Genomic DNA, 19,430 nt, shown 5'->3' with positions numbered 1-19,430 from the left:
TAGATAGCTATGAGATAGCTCTACTGCCCCTCATACCAGTCAATGCCTCATTACAAAATGTGGTAGGTGCCAGAAAATAAAAGTAAGAGGGTGCCTTGCAAGAATATGGGGATTTCCCCTTTCTTCCACTTTCTCTTCTAGCCCCCACTGCACAAAGCAAAGCTTTCTGAGTCTTCCCACTTCACCCCTTTCACTGCTGGCCGGATAGAGAATACTCTTTCATCTCTGCAGTTATGGTGCAGGGAGGCAGAGTCCTACCTGTTTCCTTGTCCCTGGCCTGGTCTCCCTGATCAACCCGTGCCTGAAGGGTTTCTTTCTAATAATGGCCCTGGTGGTTGCACAAGTCTAGACTGTCAGCTCCCGGAGGGAAGGCGGCTGGCAGCTGGCTCTGCGCGGGCTGGGGGCGCCTCCCGGGCATGCAACCTGGCACAGGCTCCTTGACCTTGGCTCTCTCCCCACATGCTAGGAGCTCGGTTGGGGGCTCGGGACCCGCGTGTGGGTCCCGTCCAGAGAGCTCAGCGGTCCAGACCCCTACACTCCTAACACACGCACCCTCGCATGCACGTTCCCGAGCCTGCGCGGGGTCCGCCCCGGGACGAGCCCATAAGTCGCGAATCTTCCAGCTCGGTCTGCCCCGACGGGTGGACCGGATCGGGGACCCCCTCCCCTCGGCTGCCCAGCGCGCCTGGCCCAGCGCGGGCGGCTCCGGGGAGGGGCGGGGCCGGCGGCGGGAGGCCCCTCCCCGGGGGCGGGCCGGGGGCCGGCGGGGCTGGGGGCGGGGCGGGCGGGCGGCGCGGGGGTGTCCCTCCCTCCCTCGCTCTCCCCGGTAAAGTCTCGCGGTGCTGCCGGGCTCAGCCCCGTCTCCTCCTCTTGCTCCCTCGGCCGGGCGGCGGTGACTGTGCACCGACGTCGGCGCGGGCTGCACCGCCGCGTCCGCCCGCCCGCCAGCATGGCCACCACCGCCACCTGCACCCGCTTCACCGACGACTACCAGCTCTTCGAGGAGCTTGGCAAGTACGGCCCGCCCGCCGCGGTCCCCTGCCTGCCCTGCCGCCCGGGCGCTATGCGGCTCCTCGCCCCGCCCCCCGGCCCTGCACCGGCCGCTGCGGCGCCCCCTCGGCCGCCCCACCCCCGCCTTTCCCGCCTGCCGCCTCTGGGCCCTGCGCCCCCCGCGCCCTGCCCCGCATCCCCCTTGGCGCCCTGCAGCAGTTGGCGGGGCCGCTGCTCCCCGCGCGCCGCCGCGGACACCGCAGCCCCCGGACCTTTCCCGGGTGCCCTCCAGCCCCGCCCCTCCGCACCCTTCATGCGCCCTGCTCCCGGCCACCTCCCAACGCTGCCAGGTTGCTCACTCCGCACCCTGAACCCAGGTCCCACGCGCCTCGCACTCAGGACCCTCCCCGGCCCTGCAGCCCTGGCCCCGCTGCGGAGCCCGGGCATGGGGGGGGGGGGACGCTGTTTGGCGCCCGGCCCCGCCCCCCGCGAGTGCCGCTCCAGGCTCCCAGGCCCTCGGCTGGGCAGTGCTGCGGTACCCCCGTCCCCTCCCCCTATCCCTGCAGTGGTCCCGGGAGCCGCGCCGCAGCCGCAGCATCCCCCTCCCCTCCGCACTGAGCTGGCCGCTGCAGCAGCCCCGGCCCCCCACCCCCACCCGCGGCATCGAGCCCGGCCACTGCAGCCCCCGCCCCGCCCGCCCCCCTAGACGTTTCCAGAGCTGAGAGTGCGAGCTCCCATTGGGGGGGACGTCAAGGAAAATAACATGGGAAGGGGAGTTCTTGATGTCTGTGTCCTCTCTTCCCTTGCTGTCAGTTGAGCCGGGATGCAGTGAGATGAAGCCGGCTGTGGGAGAGGAGGGGGGGTTGAGCCTCACTTTGCCCCATGATTGAGGGAGATTTCTCTTTCAGGGGATGATACCCTCTTTTTAATCTCTCCTTCCCCGACCCTCAACTGTTCCTGGTGAGAGAAAGGCAGGGTCTGTCTGCTCCCTTCTGCCCTGGTTCTCTTGGCCAGGACCGCAGGGCTGTCTGAGATGCAGCAGGTGTGTGTTTTCAGCGTCGCCCACCCGCTCCTGATGTGCAGCCTGAGGTGGAGGCTGTTGCCTTGCCCAGGGACTGGATGAGGGGGTGGGAGCGCGGCACACCACCCACCTCTGTTCAGTGACCTGCGGTGGCCGCGTTCTTCTGCCTCATGTTGGATGGTGGTGGTCGCAGCGCCGGTGTGTGTGCGTGTGACTAGAGGTCAGGTGGTGGGAGCATCATCGTCCCCAGACTTGAAGTGTGTCTGTGTCACTCTGCCCTGCTCCGTGTCCCAGTTCTTTCCCCCTTCTCCCTCCAGGGGTGCTTTCTCTGTGGTCCGCAGGTGTGTGAAGAAAACCTCCACGCAAGAGTACGCAGCAAAAATCATCAATACCAAGAAGTTGTCTGCCCGGGGTGAGTGTTCACTGTCTTGACCTCTTCCTGAGGGTGCCTCCAGGGGCTATGGTTTCTTCTGAAGAAGCCCCAGAAATTGAGGGTTGTGCGTTTTAGCACTTGGAGAGGAGTTGGAATTTCAGACTGGTTGGACTTTGTGTCAGGCTGAAGCCAGAAAAGGAGTTGCATGGGGGACTGGAAGCGCCCAGGTACAAAAGAATGAAGGAAGAGATGCAGGTAGCTGCAGTGGCCCCCAAAGGCTCAAGGGAGTTCGGTCTTCAGGGAGGTGGAGGATATGGGGGTAGTGGGTGGTACGGAATGGGGAGCTCTTAATTTGGGGCATTTGGAGCATCTCTCTTTGGGGCAGTGGTGGCTACGGCAGGCCTTTCCTGGTCCCTGTGCCCCAGTGGTGACTTAGGATGGAAATGCAGTAAGTGAGCAGCTCTGACAAAGCCAGCCTCCCCTGCCCACCAGGCGGCAGAACAGACTCCCAAGGGAAGGGAATCTGTAAACATCAGGGGAGGCTGCTACTGGCGAGGGCTTCTTAGGAACAAATTCTGCCAGATGAACTTGATTGCTTTTTTGATCAAATTACAAAGTTGGTGGTGCAGCAGCAGATGTAGTCTGTCCTAGGTGGAGGGTGATGCTTCATGGTCTAGAAATCCCAAAGGCCTGGTTTGGGCAGGAACTGCACTACCTCCAAGTCTGAGGAGCATAAAGGCCAGGCCTTGGGGCCTCACTTGCGAGATCCTCCCAAGTACCTGAGGCTGGGAGGGTCAGGGCCTGTCTTTCACACCTTGAACCTACACTCTCTGAACCTCCTATTGGATGCTTGCCAAACTCACCTCATCTGATAGGTGTAGACCCAGCAGTGTGTGAAGTGCTCTGTGAACAGGTCTAGTGAGTACAGAGGTCAGATCTTGGAGGGCTGCAGGGTGCAGCTGGGGAACAAAGGTTGTGAGACTCAGAGAATGGAATTAGGGCTGGGCAGTAGGATGCCATAAATATATTAGGAGCCAGGACACATGCCCTGGGGAAGACATGGGCCTTGGCCAATAATGACCCGAGTTTCTCTGGGATAAGAGACATAATAGATGTCCCAAATGCTCAGAGAAGCTCTACAATTTCACGGAGATGACATTGGGCTTCTGTCATATTGGCAGTTTCTGGGACCTGTTAAGCAGGGCCTTGTCCACCACCTGGCTGCAGACTCTCTCTCCATCCCCCTAGTAGGGCACTAATTTCTGACTCCCATCCAGCTCCACCTCTTCCTGTTCGTGTGCATTGCCTATAAAGTTGGACTTGTTTGTTTTCTTTTTCTCTGGGTACCTTGAGTCTGAGGATGGTTGCCATAGAGATATGTGGGCAGTCAGATGCCCTCCTCCCCTGGAGTGGGGGTGTGGGGGCTTCGTGCAGGCAGGAACGATGGCTTGAGGCTGGATACCTCTCATGCCCACACAGCAGAACCCTGGTGCATCAGAAACGGGGCTGGTGTCTGGTGTCTCCAGTTGATGACGCAATGCTTTGCTATTCTCATCTCACCAGTGTCCTCTGACCCAGGGGTAAGGGAAGGAGAGACGGCTGGGAGCCGAATTCTGGGATATGAGGAAAGGTGATGTGCTGACTTCCTGCAGCTGCCTGACTGGGGCTTTCATTTCCTACTCCTTTCCTACCTGCCTGAACTTCCATGACCTGTGTGATAGCATCCCTTTCCCTTCCTCACCTCCTTTCAACCTTGTCCCATCTTTCCCAACAGATATCTTTCCCTGGCCAAACTGGATGAGGTTTGATTTCTCTTTGATTTTTTCCCCCCCTCAAGAAGAGGATTCTTGTGTAAAAGTATATGCTTCAGACAGAAACTCCCCCTCTCCCAAGATGCATATGCCAAGACTGGGCTCTGTTGTGTGGCCTCATGTGCCAGGTTGACTTTGGGACAGAGGCACAGATGATAGGCACAGATGCCAGCCAGAGGGGTCAGAATATGTAAGTGCCAGCCAGTACTGTGTGGAGGTGGGAGAGTGGAAAGGGCCTGTCTTGGAGATGGAGGGAACAAGGTGGAGCTGGACTATAGCTGTGGGCATGGGGGATGTGAGCTCCTGGAGAGAGCTGGGCCGGGGTAGCCATGGGCTGGTGCCCATGGGGTTAGGGAGTAAGGGCCATGGATTCCCTGCAGACTCTCAGTTTACACTGTATATTTTATAAAGGTGCAGGCACTGGGGCTGGGTTTCACTCATCGCTGTCTGTTTAGGGCTCCGCAGGTGTTGGATTTCTGTGTCTGGGAATGTCGTGGGCCCACCAGGGTCATCTGTGAAGGTCTGAAGGGGCTTGCTGTGTTCACTGGGTCTTCCTGCCTGCTATCTTTCTTGTTTGTGATTCTCTGGGCTACAAACTGAAAAGATAGAGGGTATAGAGCTGTTTCTTCTTGGCATCCTTGGTGAGGTGGCTGGGAGGCAGGGAGAGGGATCACCTGGTCTTCTAGGGGGTTCGATTGAGACAGGAAGCCTTCCTTTGGGCTGTTGTGTCTTGTCCCTATGGCCTCAGAGGCCCACATTGGCAGCTAGGTTGTAGGGTGGGGAGTTCATGCGGATATGCATTGAGCACTCTTTGTCTGCGGGCCTGTCTACATAAAGTCACTGAAAGTCACATAACGTCACTCCGTTTGCTTCAGAACCGTGATGGGAGTGGAGCTGGGCTCTTAAGGGAGCCCATGGTTCCAAGCTTAGCTCCGCTAGGCCGAAGGAGGCATTTAAAATAGGCTTGGATGCAGGAGCTAGTGGGCCAGGTGATGGCAATGATAAGTCGTTATTTTAAGATTTAAGAGCACCCCCCTCAAGGAGCCTGAGCCCTTATGTCTTTTTTTATTTTTAAATCTTCATATTCCCTTCTTATCTTTATTCATATGCATACAGATTTTCACCTCGCGGAGCATAACATTTTATATCCTGCTCTCTTTGCTTATATCCAAAGTATTTCCCCCATATTGCTACAGTTGAAGGGCAAATGGTCCTTTCTTCTACGTCATTTAGGATTTATCCCTAGAACAATCATAATCAGAAGAAACTTCTGTATATGTACCATTTATCTGGATTCCAGTGGCTTTCACCGAGATGGATACTGGGGTAATGCCCTTGGCCTTACTAAGAGATGCTATTGGAAATGGTGTTATGAAATCTGTTATAATACTTGAACATATTTATTTAATCTGTGCATTCCATGTGAAGAAATTTGTTTTGAAGCTAAATGTAAGCAAAAGCTTTCCTCTTTGTGAGGACCTGGGAGGTGAGGGAAGGGTCCTTATGTGTTTCTTTACTTCTTCATGGACAGGCCCTAGCGAAGTGCCTGACTTATGCCGGCCACATACACGTTAAATGAATGGGTCAAGAGGACTATGTAACTAATCGTGGTTGCCTTTTGGCTTTGGCTCCCAGGAAACTCAGAGTCAAGTTGCCAGAGCCCTTGTACCCTGCTACAGGCTTGAGTCCTCCCTTTCTGATCCAGGGAGCCAGGCTGCAGACCTGATACGGCTGCTGGAAGAGAGGACAGATGAGGATAAAGACCTGTACTTGGGGCATAAGGCAGAGTGGGAGATGTAGGCAGACATTTAGCTGATGATTCCTCCTTCCTTGTCACTAATGGCACTATAGGGCCACTGTTGAGATCTCTTCCAAGTAGTGATTTTCAATTTTAGTGTGCATAAGGATCATCCTGAGTACTGGTTTAAAAAATGCAGATTTCCAAACTTTAGCCACAGAGATTCTGCTTTAGGAGGTCTAGGGTGGGGCTGCAGAATCTGCATTTTTAACACATGCTCCAGTGAATTTCATGCAGGTGAGGCATGAGCCACTCTAAGAGATGCCACCTAAAATCTGCAACAACAGTTGCTCTTGCCATGCCCTCTGGAATTCAACAGACACACCTTGGCCCAGCCTTCTCCAGATTGTGTGTCTGCTGCTATGTGGCCATCTGTGCACATGGGCTGTTCTGTGATTAGGGGCCTCGTTCTGGGCCTCCGGATTGGGGTGTCTGTGTCTGAGGCTGCGGCAAGCTGGGTTGTGGCATGTTGGCCACCAGAAGGGTAAAGGCTGTCCCTTTCTGGGTCCAGCTGGCCCTGGGGACTGAAATGGGATCCCCTGGATGGTGCCAGCTGAGAATCCCCACCCCCTTAGTGTTGGCTGAGTAGCCCCCATGACATTTGTGTCCCCTGTGGTATCTCCAAGTGAGACTTTCCTGTTAAGGATCTGGGTGAAGTGAGGGAAAGAGAAGGGAGGGGGAAGCAGCAATGCAGGGAGTGGGAGAAGGAAGAGAAATCCACACAGCACTGGAACACGGGCCTCGAGGAAGCATTTAAGGAGGCTGTGTGCAAAACCATGCCTTCCTCCTGAGGGTAAAACAGGCCAATTTCTGTAAACAGAAAAATGGGCATCCTGCATATCGGTGATGGAACACCTCTACCTTCTCTCCTGAAGGGATGGAAGCTGACTGCAGGTCCCTCCTCTGTGCGAAGGCTTCTGCTTTGTCATGTGGTCACGTTGAGCTGTGGGCCTTAGCGCACACAACACTGGCCTGTCCCCCTCCCCTCCCACCTGCCTTCCCAGAGTGACTTGGGGTGCTGCATCACGGTGTGGGGATGGAGGTGGGAAGGTTACCCTGTCCTGTCAGGGAGGCCCCTGCCTTCTTCCTGCTGCTTCCTCTGGTCCCTTGTCACCATACCCTTGTTAGAAGCTGTGCTGAAACCCTAGAGGTGAGTGGCTGACCCCATTCTCTGCTGAGGCTGGAGACAGGGAAGGGGAGGCTGTGTGTGACCATTCCTCCTCCCATCTCTATGCTTGCTGCTCTCTGAACAGCTTTGGCAGACCAACAAGGGCCTGATCCCATGGGTGCCAAAAGGGTGGTGACAGGAGGACATGGGCACTTTGCACCTCTTGAATGCCTCTCTGCAGAGCCCGTTTGTCATCTGCCCATGGCCAGACAGATCTGCCATAGGACTGCTGGGGAAACCAAGGCACAAAAGCTTTGTCTGGGGTCTTTTTTTTTTTTTTTTTTTTTTTGATTTTGCGCTGCAGGTGCCTGTGACTTTGCCAGGGCTCAGACCCAGCATCCTCAGTCAGTGTGGCCTCCACCCACTTCTTGGCGCCTTTCTTTAAAACACAGGTTCTGGATACTTTGTTCCTGTGATGAATCTTGGCATATCACCTCACACCTCTCCATCTAAGCCCCAAGCTCCAAGCCTGGTGGAGCAAATCCCTCCTCGTTGCTGGCTGAGGCCCCATTCCCATCTGTACCCACCTCTCTGGGCTGTGCGGTGGGGAGATTTCCAGCCACTCCTCCCCAACACCATCTCCGCTTCCTGGGCCCTATCAGCAGCAGCCGCAGCTTCCCATCTGCTCCCCTCTTTTCTCCTCCCTTTCTTTCCCCTCCCCCCTGCTTGCTGCTGCCCTGGGAGGAGCTATTTTTAGGGGCTGCTTCCTGGGATGTTTTACTTGGGGCTGGTTACCATGAAGGAAATGTCACCAAAACAGTGGGCAAAGGCTGCAGGCACCAGGAGCCCTGCCGGGGGCCATGGAGAACACGACGGCTGACCCTTTTCTGGCCCTTGAGAGCAGCCAGAGTGTCCCCAGGCAGAGCCTTGCCTTCTTGGGGCTTGCTAGTGACCCCTTGGGGATTTTCTCCGTCAAAGCTGATTTAGGGCCTTTTCTCTGTGGGGCATTTCTTGGAGCCTCTCTCCCTCCTTAGAGCTTCCCTTGCCTTGAGATCCAGAGGCCAAAGTGGGGTTCAGGTCTTTGTGTCACCAAGTTAAAACTGCGTGAGTAAGGGCTGAAGATAAGGGGAGGATGCTGGGTACATGCACAGAGCCTTGGGGGTTCACATGGGCACATTTCAGGCCCCGTCCCTCTGTATCACATCCCCCAGCTAGTCACCAGGTGTACATGGGTGAGGGCATTAGAAGTCGTGGTCCTGCTCTTGTGTGGTGGATGGACTTTGCTTTTAATTGGAGACTCTTTGCACCTTTAGAGTGAGATTCAAAGAGGGAGAGATGTGGCGTCGCAGTGTCAGGATGAGGTCGGTGGGATCGTGGCTTGGGAATCCCACTGGTCAGTGCCCCAGGCCCAGGGCTGTGCATAAGCAGCTGGGGAAGGTGGATTATGACACCAAATCCCTGCCGTGTCCTTGTTTCTGCTCAGAGTGACCCCAAGGGGGCGAGACGGGAGCCTCTGTTGCTTGGAGAGAAGATGAGGGGCACTCAGCAGGGCAGCAAGTGAGGCTGCCTCCCGTCGAGCCCTGAAATCAGTGGGGCTGCAGGAAACTTCTCACATCCATGTTTGGGGCCACAGGCACAGACCTGCAAAATACCATTTGCAAAATTAAGAATGCCTTTGAGATTGGAACTTGGGAGAGCCCTCAGTCAGAGTAGGAATGTACATCCTTTCCCACGTACAGAGGGTTGTATGTTTAGGTGGCAGCAGGATCTTATTTGAAGCTAGTGCTGTCATTTGTGTGGTTTTTTTTTTTTTTTTTTTTTTTTAGGAAAATGTCACTATGTCAAGCAGGCTCGTCTCTGAGAGGGCCATGGAGAGTCTGTGGCCAGCCCTCCCTGGTCCCCTGACCCGGCAGAGGAAGGAAAGGGCATTGGAGTAGGCTTCTATCTTCAGGCCAGAGGGGGAGGTGGTTCAAGGGCAGGCTTGGTGCACCCCTTGGCTGCACGCTATCACCTCCCTATCTGCTTCCTCTTTTCTGCCTCCCTCGGTGCATCTGGTCACTTCTTGCTGCCCTTCCTGTGAATCGTGGAGCCTTGGACCAAGTCCTAAAGCACTTGGGCAGAAGGCAGGAGAGGCTGGGTTTCTAGGATCCTTGTTTCCCAGGGCCTAGCTCTGGCCTGGGCTCAGACCCCTCTGGCCTGGGCAGGCTGCTGGGGAAGGGCTGGAGCCGCTTCTGCTTTCTGCTCCTGTTGCTACCTCTGCTCATGATGGGGAAAACCTGCAGAGGGCTGTGGTTGGAGCTGGGCTGAAGGCCGGCAGGGGTGGGTCTCTCCATGGCAGTAGCACACAGGCAGGCAGGAAGTGGCCCTGTGCAAAAGCGGGAAGTGGCTGTTGTCAAACAGGAAGGGGGGGCTGGGCTGTGGGAGGGGCGGGGATGAGCCTGGTAGAAAGGTGGGTGGAGGAGGGTCCACCTTGGAAGGTCTGAGCATCTCCCTAGTGGTCACTGGAAGGAGGGCTGTCTCAAGGGAGATACCTTTGCAGCACCTTGGGATACTGAGCCAGGGCCCTCCCACTGTAGACCAAGCCCATTCAGTGGCCTCGCCCTTTTTGGGGTTGGGGATGCTGCGTCCAGCTGGGATGCCCTTGCCATTGGGAAAGATTATCTAGAAACCACTACTCCATCCTGGAACCCCTCTGCTGCCGCTGCTGCTGGGGTGGACCCTCTGCTTTTTTGCAGCTGTAAGGCAGCCCTGGAGGTGCTGTGGGGCAGCCCTGGAGGTGACTACAGGACAGGAAGCGTCAGGGGAAGAGACAGGAGACAACAGCTGGAGAGGCTGGGTGGTAGCTGGGCGGTGCATGGCGGCAGGAACGGGGAGAGCATGGCAGGCAGAAACCTCTCTGTTCATTGAGGAGAGCTTGTGGATGGCAGGGTGCCACGGCTGCGAGGAAGAGGAGGGAAGCAGACAGTGGCACATCCTGCGGTGTTCCCCTCTCTCTGAGGAGCCCCTGTTGCTGCCCGTCACCTGCAGACTGTAGACACTGGTGGGCCCCGCCAAAACAGGGAGGGACACTCCACACCCAGGACTGCAATGGAGGACCATGTGGGGAGCCCAGAAGCCAGGCAGGAGGGCTTAGTTGCTGTGTTGCAGACCCTGCATCTGCCTGGGCTGAGGGGACAGTGGATGCCATTCAGTGTCTCTGGTGATAGCTGTGGCCACAGGCCCGGCCCAGGAGACCCTGTCAAGCTTCTCACTGGGCCCTTGGAAAGGAGCTATATTCCAGACCTTATGCAAAACTCTTGACCTGTACCACCTCAGTTAAACCTCAGATCTTGCTGTCTCCATTTTAGAAGTGAGGAGCCTCTTGGCCGGACACAGTGGCTCATGCCTGTAATCCCAGCACTTTGGGAGGCCGAGGAGGGCGGATCACGAGGTCAGAAGATCGAGACCATCATGGCTAACACGGTGAAACCCCGTCTCTACTAAAAAATACAAAAAAATTAGCCGGGCATGGTGGTTGGTGCCTGTAGTCCCAGCTACTCGGGAGGCTGAGGCAGGAGAATGGCATGAACCCGGGAGGCAGAGCTTGTAGTGAGCCGAGATCGTGCCACTGTACTTCAATCTGGGCGACAGAGCGAGACTCAGTCTTAAAAAAAAAAGGAAGTGAGGAACCTCTTTCCCAAGATAATGTGCCTGGCTCACTGTCTCACCTCCTTTGGGTCCTAATCAAATGTCACCTCCTTACTGAGGCTTTCCTGGACTGCCCTACTTAAATCTACACTCCCTGCTTTCTCTGCTTTTTCTACGCAGCACTTGCTGTAATGTCTAATGTGCCATTGAGTTTTCTTATTGTCTGTCCCTCCCCCACATACAATCCACTAGAGTGTCAGCTCCATGAGGGCAGGGATTTTTGTCTGTTTTGTTCACCACTGTCTTCCTAGCATCTCGAATACTGCCTGTCACATAGTAGGCCTCAGTAAATATTTCTCTTTTTTTTTTTTTTTTTGAGACAGAGTCTCGCTCTGTCACCCAAGCTGGAGTGCCGTGGCCCAATCTTGGCTCACTACAGCCTCCACCTCCTGGGTTCCAGTGAGGATGTCTGGCTAAATTTTGTATTTTTAGTAGAGATGGGGTTTTACCATCTTGGCCAGGCTGGTCTTGAACTCCTGACCTCAAGTGATCCACCCACCTCGGCCTCCCAAAGTACTGGGATTACAGGCGTGACCCACTGTGCCCAGCCACGATAAATATTTCTTGAAGGAATGAATGAAGCTCGGGTGGGTTTAATAGCTTGCCAGATGTGGCAGTGTTGAGCTCAGTCCAGGGTTGTCTGACTCCAAAACCGATGTGTTGTTAATTGCCATACTCTACAGCTTAGAATTAGAATGAGGATCAAGGTGCAGTCCTAGGGTTCAGAGAAGACCTGGGCCTTGCCGGGAACACAGGGCTCAGCTCCTTGGAGTTAAGGCTGAACTAAGAGGCCAACAAGGACCCTCTGGACACTGGGCAGCTCCTTTGAGGAGTTGGGAGCCTGAGTCTATGTGTCTCCTCTCCACTCGAAGTCACTGGTAAATCAGAGTGCCCTTATTTTTAGTGCTCTTGCTGTTGTGGGACTATAACCATTAGCTAGTAAGGGACTTAAAGAAGGAGATAAACATTAATCTGGGCCTTCCCTCAGCTGCCACCTCCGCATTGCAAGATGCTGTTCTCCTGCACTTACCCAGGCAACCAAGCCCGAGAGTTATGGACTGGAGGGTGGTGAGGTGTGTGCCCAGAGAGAGGGCTGTGGGTCTGTAGCTTTGGGGCTGGCTAGCTTGGTACCTCCATCTCAAGTCCAGGGATGGAAGGAAGGTGGGGTCATGTCAACATCCTGCCAGGTCTGGAAGAAGCAAGCCCCCCAGCCACCAGGCAAGGCTGTTACAGCCTCCTTGAGTGCCCTGCTTCTGGAGGTCACTGGCCATATCCCTGTGCCTGGGACCAGGGGATGCCAGGTGATCTGGGAGTTGGGAGTTACTTGGGGTTCTCCTGGCTGCATCCTGGTCGGTAGTCATGCTAAACCCAGGGACAGGAAGGAAGGTCTGACCCAGATCTTTGGGCAGCTGGGATGGATTAGCTGGGCAGTAGGAACTAATCTCTGCCTGTCCCCACCTCCTTCCACAAAGTAGAGCTGTTGCTAGAGGGAAAGTTTAGGACAAAGCTGGGTTTGGTTAGTGAAACAATAAATGTGAATTTGTTCTAGTTCATAATCCCTACATTATCTCAAACTGACAGGCCTGGGTTTGAATCCCAGTTCTATCCCTTTCCTGCTGTGGGATCTTGGGCAAGTTACTTAACTTCCCTGGGCCTCCATTTCTTTCATCATCTGGAAATGTGGACAATCATAGCATTCACCTGATGGGATCATTGTGCGGGCCATGGGAAAATTTACAGAGGCTTTTTGCTGTTTAGGGTAGAGGCAGGGAGACAGGAATAGCTTGGCAGCTATGGATGTGGAGGCGCGTGCCCGGTCCTGGATAATTCGGGGTGAACTGGACTCTCTTCCTTTTGGACCCCCTCCAAAGCCTGGAGTCTTAACTCTCACCATTCTTTATCTGGCCATAATAGCACAGGGGTGGAGAAAGAGGGCTCTAGGCTCAGACCACCTGCATCACTGCCTGTCCGTGTTACCTTAGGCAGATTACTCTATCTTTTTAAACCTTTTTCCTCAGTAATATAATAGAGCTAATCAGATCCCTACTTCACAGAGTTTCTGTAGGTATGAAATATGGTAATCCATGCCTCTGCCTGGTATGTAGTCAATGCTCAGTAAGCGATTGTTATGGCTACTACTGTGGTTATTGGTAAACCCTTATTAAGCCCCTGTTTACAGAAAGAACTCTAGAAAGCACTACCCAGAAAGGTACCCCCGCCCTTCGAAGAGCTTGCAACTGAAAGATAACTGATGTAATATATGATGTGAGAATCGTGAGAAGTGCATTGGGAAATTGGGGGGGTGGAGTAGGAGGGAGAAGTCACAGTCTACCGAGAGGAGCAGGGAAGACTTCATGAAGGAGGTGACTTTTGGCAGGATTTCAGCAAGTAGAAAGAGGGAAGGACAGTGGGGGAGGGCTGTGAGGCCTCCGTGCTGTGAGTAGCATCCTCTCTTCCCACGTACTGGAGCTCTGCCTTCCTGTGGAAGGAATTGACCCACGCAGCTCACTTGGATCTGGGGACTTGTGGATTTCTGGTTATTCCACCAAAACCGAGTAATCTTGGCGTCTGAATGTGAAGAGGTCAAAGCTCACAGCAGTGGTGGCCAAGAGGACCTTGGGGAGAAGCAGGATTTGTGTCCTGGTTTCTCTTTCTATAAAATGGGCGTCATACTAATGCCAACCTCCTAGAGTTGTTATGAGGATAAATTAAAAGAGGCAGCTGCCTGGTGTAGAAGTAAGCTCTCAATAAATGTTAGCTATTATTATTTTAAGCCATCATTGTCTTGATCATCAACCTCTTTATTATCAGCATCATTATGTTTCAGGCTTGCCATCAGGACTATGTAGAGAATATATGCAAAACCCCTAACCAGTGCCAAGTATATATTAGGTGCTCAGTATAACTTAGCTATTGTTAGTATTCCTAACAAGAAAGAGATTCTGGGCCAGGCATGGTGGCTCACGCCTGTAATCCCAACATTTTGGGAGGCCGAGGCGGGTAGATCACCTGAGGTCAGGAGTTCGAGACCAACCTGGCCAACATGGTGAAACCCCGTCTCTACTAAAAGTACAGAAATTACGGCCGGGCGCGGTGGCTCAAGCCTGTAATCCCAGCACTTTGGGAGGCTGAGACGGGCGGATCACTAGGTCAGGAGATAGAGACCATCCTCGCTAACACGGTGAAACCCTGTCTCTACTAAAAAATACAAAAAACTAGCCGGGCGAGGTGGCGGGCGCCTGTAGTCCCAGCTACTGGGGAGGCTGAGGCAGGAGAATGGCGTGAACCTGGGAGGCGGAGCTTGCAGTGAGCTGAGATCCGGCCACTGCACTCCAGCCTGGGCAACAGAGTGAGACTCTGTCTCAAAAAAAAAAAAAAAAAAAGAAATTAGCCAGGCATGGTGGTGTGTGCCTGTAATCCCAGCTACTTGGGAGGCTGAGGCAGGAGAATTGCTTGAACCCAGGAGGCGAAGGTTGCAGTGAGCTGAGATGGTACCACTGCACCCCAGCCTGGGCAACAGAATGAGACTCTGTCTCAAAAAGAAAAAAAAAAAAAGAGATTCTGGACACCCTAGGCCACTGAAACCCTGTTGTGGTAGAAAGAGCACCAGAGTTTTAGTTGAAGACCTGGATTCAAATCCCAGCTCTGCTGCTCACTGGCTCGAAGTGTGCAAACCCTCAAGTCATTTCCTCATCTGGAAAAGGTGGTCATAACTATCTGGCCCAGGCCTGGTGGCTGGCACCTATAGTTCTAGCTATTCAGGAGCTGAGGTGGGAGGATTGCTTGAGCCCAGGAGTTTGAGGCTGCGATCATGCCACTACACTCCTGCCTGAGGGACAGTGAGACCTAAAATGAAAGGAAAAGAAGCTGTCTCCAGGATTGCCATGACTTGCTGCATTACTTCAGCAAATCATTACAAGTGCATAGTTAGTACCTAAGAACTGAAAGAATATGAATAACAAGGTGACCACAAGGAGAATGGATGGTTGATGGCTTTTATTTTTTCTCTTCTGCTTTTAGATCACCAGAAACTAGAACGTGAGGCTCGGATATGTCGACTTCTGAAACATCCAAACATCGGTGAGTGCCTGGGCATGGAGCATTTTGTGAGTATTTTGTAGAAGCAGGGAGAACAGATATCCACTGCTTTTGGTGTGTGGGATCACCTCTGTCTGTGGACCTTCACCTGGTGTCTGTTTTTACATGAGCAGGATAGCAACTGTGTCTCAGAATTCTGGGGCATTCTAGTTTAGAGACCTGAGTATCTGCATCACTGCGGCACCTTCTCAGGGCTGGGGTGTGAGGCATCAGAATAGGTTTCAGACGCTATTTCTTCCCTTTCTCCTTCTGTCTTTGGGCTGAGGTCCAGGGTCCTCAGCGTGTGAGGTTCCGGGCTCCTAGCCTGCCAGCATCCCTCACCAGGGGCCATCCACAGCCCTCATGAAAGGGTCAGGATTTTGTTTGTGGACCTGAAAGAGTTTTGTTCCTGCTGCAGTGTCCTGCACACTCTGGGGGTTTCCATGGTGCTCCCATTTGTATTCCCCAGAGCCAGGAAGCAAGCTGCCCCCTCGCCTGGCTTCTCTGGAGAAGGGATGGCAGGAACCACTAAGATGGGGAAGGAGAAAAAAGAGGATTTCTCCCTGCTCCCACCCTGACTTGGGGGACAAGAGAACATTGTTGGTTGTGCTAAAGCCTGCCTCAACCCACTCTGGCTCAGTTTTACTTTGTTCAGCTGAAACCGTCTTTGCCAAAAGTGTTGGCCCTGATTTGGTACTCCTTGCAGAAGGGACAGAAGCTGGGCTGGCTGCAGTGTCTGAGCAGAAGCCCCAGTGTTGACTTGAGGCAGAGCAAGGAGCATCTCCTAGGTTTTCCCTAAAAGCCCTGAGTCATCACAAAAGACAACACGTGTTCTGTGCTCCTCAGGCATGGCCTAAATATCGGGGCTCCCACCGTGCCCCGGAGGCCGCCTGCTCTGCTCTATTGGCGGCCAGGGCTGTGAGGTGACTTGCTGAAGCCTAATGCTTCCTTCAGAGCTACCCAGCCCCTGGCTTCCTAGGTCTTGGGCTAGAACACTCAAAGTGAGTTCTGTCAGGGAAAGGCTGAGGTCCTGCTCTAGCCCTCTGGGAGAGGAGCAGCTCTGAGGTAGTCAGAACGTCAGCTGTGCAGGGCTTTGTGGATGGCAATCAGCAGCTTGGATTACACCCGAAGCAGATTGGCGTGGCTGGTGGCGATCGGCTCTGCCTGATGCAGTGTGTTCTGCAGAGCCAGCACCTCTCAGCTGGTGGGTTCCTGGCCTCAGAACTACTGGAGCTCCTAGGTGGTCTCTGAGGTTAGGCCTTTACCTGAAAATAGCGCACTGGGGACTGACGTGTTGCCCTGGGTAGGAGAGGGCCCACAGAGGGAAACACCTAGAACAGCAGTCATGGATTCAGGCATGTTTTGCTTGGCTGGCCCAGTGGTCTAAAAATATGTTTATTATTTGCCAGTATTTAAAAATGAGATTTCACATTTTGAAGAAAAAAAATCTATTCCCTTGCCTTTCCAGTCAGAAGGCTCAGCTCTGCTGAGTCCCCACCTTGCATGGCGAGAAGGAGCTGTGGGGAGCAGTGCCTGCCCCTGCAGCCCGCTGGCCACCGTCCTTGTCACCCACTATGAGCTCACATTTACATTGCCCACCTGGGCCCCTGTAGGCCTTGCAAGCTTGTGACCTCTGACCTAGAAGTTCCAGAACAGGAAGAAAAAGCATGTGCGTGACTAAAGCCACCCATAAGCCCAGAAGCATTTTGATGTTCCAGACCTGGGTCTCAGTATCTGAGGAAGGTAACTTCCTTTATTTTATGCTCCTTGTGACCAACTGGTACAGCAGTGATAATCTGACCTCATGTAGGCAGGAGAACAGCAGCTAGGGGTCAGTGATGCGGGAGGCAGAACCATGTCCGCATCACCCGCGACGAAGGTGGGTTGACCACGGACGGGTCAGGGTATAATGAAGACAATTGAGAACTTAACAGGAAGGACAAAATAGAATTCTAGCAGAAAAAAAACCCTAGGCGTCTTTTTATTTATTTCTAGAATTAAATACATACTTGTTTACCTCTTAGACTTCACTTCATTTGGTAGCCGCTTCCTTTCACCATCTGCCCTGGGCTCAGAATGGAGGCAGGCGGAGACCATCTATCCTGGCCGTCTGCTCAGAGGCCAGGTCAGGCACAGTCACTATGTTGGCCTCTGATTTCCTAGAACTGTGCTTCCATTTCATGACTGCTCCCAGATCCTAAGGAGGTTGGTCTGAGGACCGATTCTGGGGTTGAGGGTGGGCAGAGGGAAGTGGGAGTCAGGACTGTGTCCTGGGAGCTCCAGCATCCGGTGGGAACCAGGGCTCTTGGAGATGTGGCGGAGCTGCAGGTCCAGGAGGCTGCGGTTGCCATGGATCTGGACCTGGCTTGTGGCAGGAGAGGAGGCAATTTTGTGCCCCTAATTCACTATTCCTCTCCTCTCTCCACTGCGCTGTCCTTCAGAACTGTGACCCTTTTGGCTCTGGCCTCTTGAACTCCATCCCAAAGAGAAACAAACGGGCCAGCCCAAGAGCAGTGCACAGTCGAGGAAGCTAGAGCAGAGAGCACGTGGTCAGCCCCGGCTGCGGTCAGACTCGGAGGCACTGAATTCAGATGGGGCATTTGGTGCTAGGGGCCAGCCATGCTGTTTCCCCTTAATAGCTAGATATTCTGTCCCAGGAGTTAAAAGCCTGTTGGAAGAGTGGTGAACCCTGATATAAACTCTGGACTTTAGGTGATGATGAGTCAGTGTGGGTTCATAGACGGTAACAAATCTACCACTCCAGTGGGAGGTGTTGATGGTGGGGGAGACTGTGTGTGGTGGGGGGACATGGTGTATTTGGGAACGCTCTCTCTCGGGTATTTGGGAACACCCTGTACTTTCCGCTCAATTTTGCTGTGAACCTAAAACTACTTTGAAAATAAAGTTTATTAATTAAAAACAAACAAACAAACAACAAAATGCCTGTTGGGTGGAAGGCACACTGCCGAACTCCAAATGGTGCTGGGAGTGTGGCCAGCAGTGGGGAGTTGAGAGGAGGAGACGCTGGTGTGAAGTCTGAGGTCTGAATGAAGTCTGTTCTACCTGTGATCTGCCTGCTCCCTGCTCTCAAGTCCTCTAATGAATAGACTCTGTCTTCCTTCGTGCTGAGCTGCCCCAGCAGTTTGGATCATAGTCTAGCATCGTGGTTTAGAGTAGCACTTCTCAAACTTTTATGTGCTTATGACTCACCAGGGATCATGTTAAAATTCAGATTCCGATTCAGGGGGTCTGGGGTAGGACTTGAGTCTCCAGCTGATGCTCATGCTACTGGTCCGCATGCTGGTCTATACTTGGAAAAGCCAATGTTTGCAGCTTTGGAGTTGCATCCAGATTTGGGGGTTGAATCTGGGATTTGCTAATTAGTAACTGTGACCTCTGGCAAGTTATTTAACTCCTCTGTGCCTGGCTCTGTTTTGTTATCTGGGTCCCTTCGTGGAGTTGTTATGAAAGGGTTCAGCCAGGAAAGGAGGCTAGGAGGGAGATGATGAAAACGGAGATTCCAGCCCCTAGAAGTGATCTCTTCAAGACCCCCAGCCTAGACTCAGTTCACAAGTTATTCAAGCTTGACCATTTACCCTTGAGCCTAGTACCCATTCAGCTAACAGTAAGTGTAGCAAAGAAACAGTTGCAAATAAAAAGAAACATTGAATCATGATTGTGCAGTTCCTACATCCCTGCCCCCAGGGTGGGGGTGGGGGGAGCCCTGCCGCGGCAAACTCTTGGGGGGCAGCTCAGTCCCCCACAAGCCCCCATGGCAACAGGACCTCCTTCCCACTGTGTTATTGCTGCAGATATTTTTAACAGCAACACTTTTTCAGTGCTTTTTGGAGAAAGATGTTAGTTAAAATGTGGCATATTGTTGGGTGGTTTTTAAAGAATTGGAAATAGCCACAACATTTGGGTTGTGGCTATCTCAGTCCTTGAAGACATGAAATATCAAGTAAAGGTTTGTAGGTGTTTTGGCCTGTTCTGTCTTTCATGGTTTTTAAAGAACAGCAATTAGGTTTGTTGCTGAAATGCAGTAAATGCTTTTATACTCCTTTCCCCACGTCTTCTTGTCGATGGATGTGGCCTGGCCCTTGTTGGCCTTCATGCTCTGTCTTTACTCTGGAACAGGCTGGGTGTCAGATTATTTTATTCTACGCATCCATAGTCCCTCTGCTCCTGCCTCACAGCATGACACAGTTGTGCTTAGTTATGCATTTGTGTAATTGCTGGTTTAAAGCCTGTCTTCCCTCTTCACCTGGCAGCTCCAGGTGGCAGGGCCGGCTCATCTTCTTCACGGCCACATTTGTAGCATGTACAGCCTCGCCTGCTCCAGGGTAGCTGCCCAGTGGACATTGTCAAGCCAGTCAGAATGGCCAGGGGTAGGGGGGACAGATTAGAGTTCCTTTGCCTAAGAGTTTGAGAAGGTGACTTCCAAGCAACTGCAATATCAGGAATCTTGATGTTGGTTTGTCTTGGCTTCAAGTCCAGGTTCCGCTGCTTAGTGTGATTTGGGGCAGGTTTCTTATGGAGCCTCAGTTTCCTCTCCAGTCAGATGG

At 53.4% G+C, this 19,430-nt stretch overlaps 1 protein-coding gene across 34 annotated transcripts in view; it reads left to right on the top strand.

Annotated features, from left to right (window-relative positions):
- The first annotated feature begins 810 nt into the window (after positions 1 to 810).
- Positions 811 to 19,430, top strand: part of CAMK2G (calcium/calmodulin dependent protein kinase II gamma) — a 63,051-nt gene continuing 44,431 nt past the window's right edge. For 5 of the 34 annotated variants that reach the window (XR_004436405.1, XM_033208394.1, XM_033208393.1 and 2 more), the window contains exons 1-3: positions 814 to 1,014; positions 2,329 to 2,423; positions 14,809 to 14,868. Coding sequence is in view for 27 of the 34 variants with exons in the window: in XM_033208394.1 (XP_033064285.1) it covers positions 950 to 1,014; positions 2,329 to 2,423; positions 14,809 to 14,868 (220 nt within the window). In the remaining 7 variants the exon portion in view is untranslated. Of the gene's footprint in view, positions 1,015 to 1,716; positions 2,033 to 2,328; positions 2,424 to 14,808; positions 14,869 to 16,438; positions 16,609 to 19,430 lie in introns of those variants that run through there. The other 29 variants (XM_033208403.1, XM_033208397.1, XM_033208390.1 and 26 more) reach the window with 13 other exon arrangements.

The sequence above is a fragment of the Trachypithecus francoisi genome, unplaced genomic scaffold, assembly GCF_009764315.1.
Source record: "Trachypithecus francoisi isolate TF-2019V2 unplaced genomic scaffold, Tfra_2.0 Lachesis_group9, whole genome shotgun sequence".
NCBI lineage: Eukaryota > Metazoa > Chordata > Mammalia > Primates > Cercopithecidae > Trachypithecus > Trachypithecus francoisi.
The sequence above is the reverse complement of the archived record's forward strand: the minus strand, read 5'-3'. Positions and strand labels throughout refer to the sequence as shown.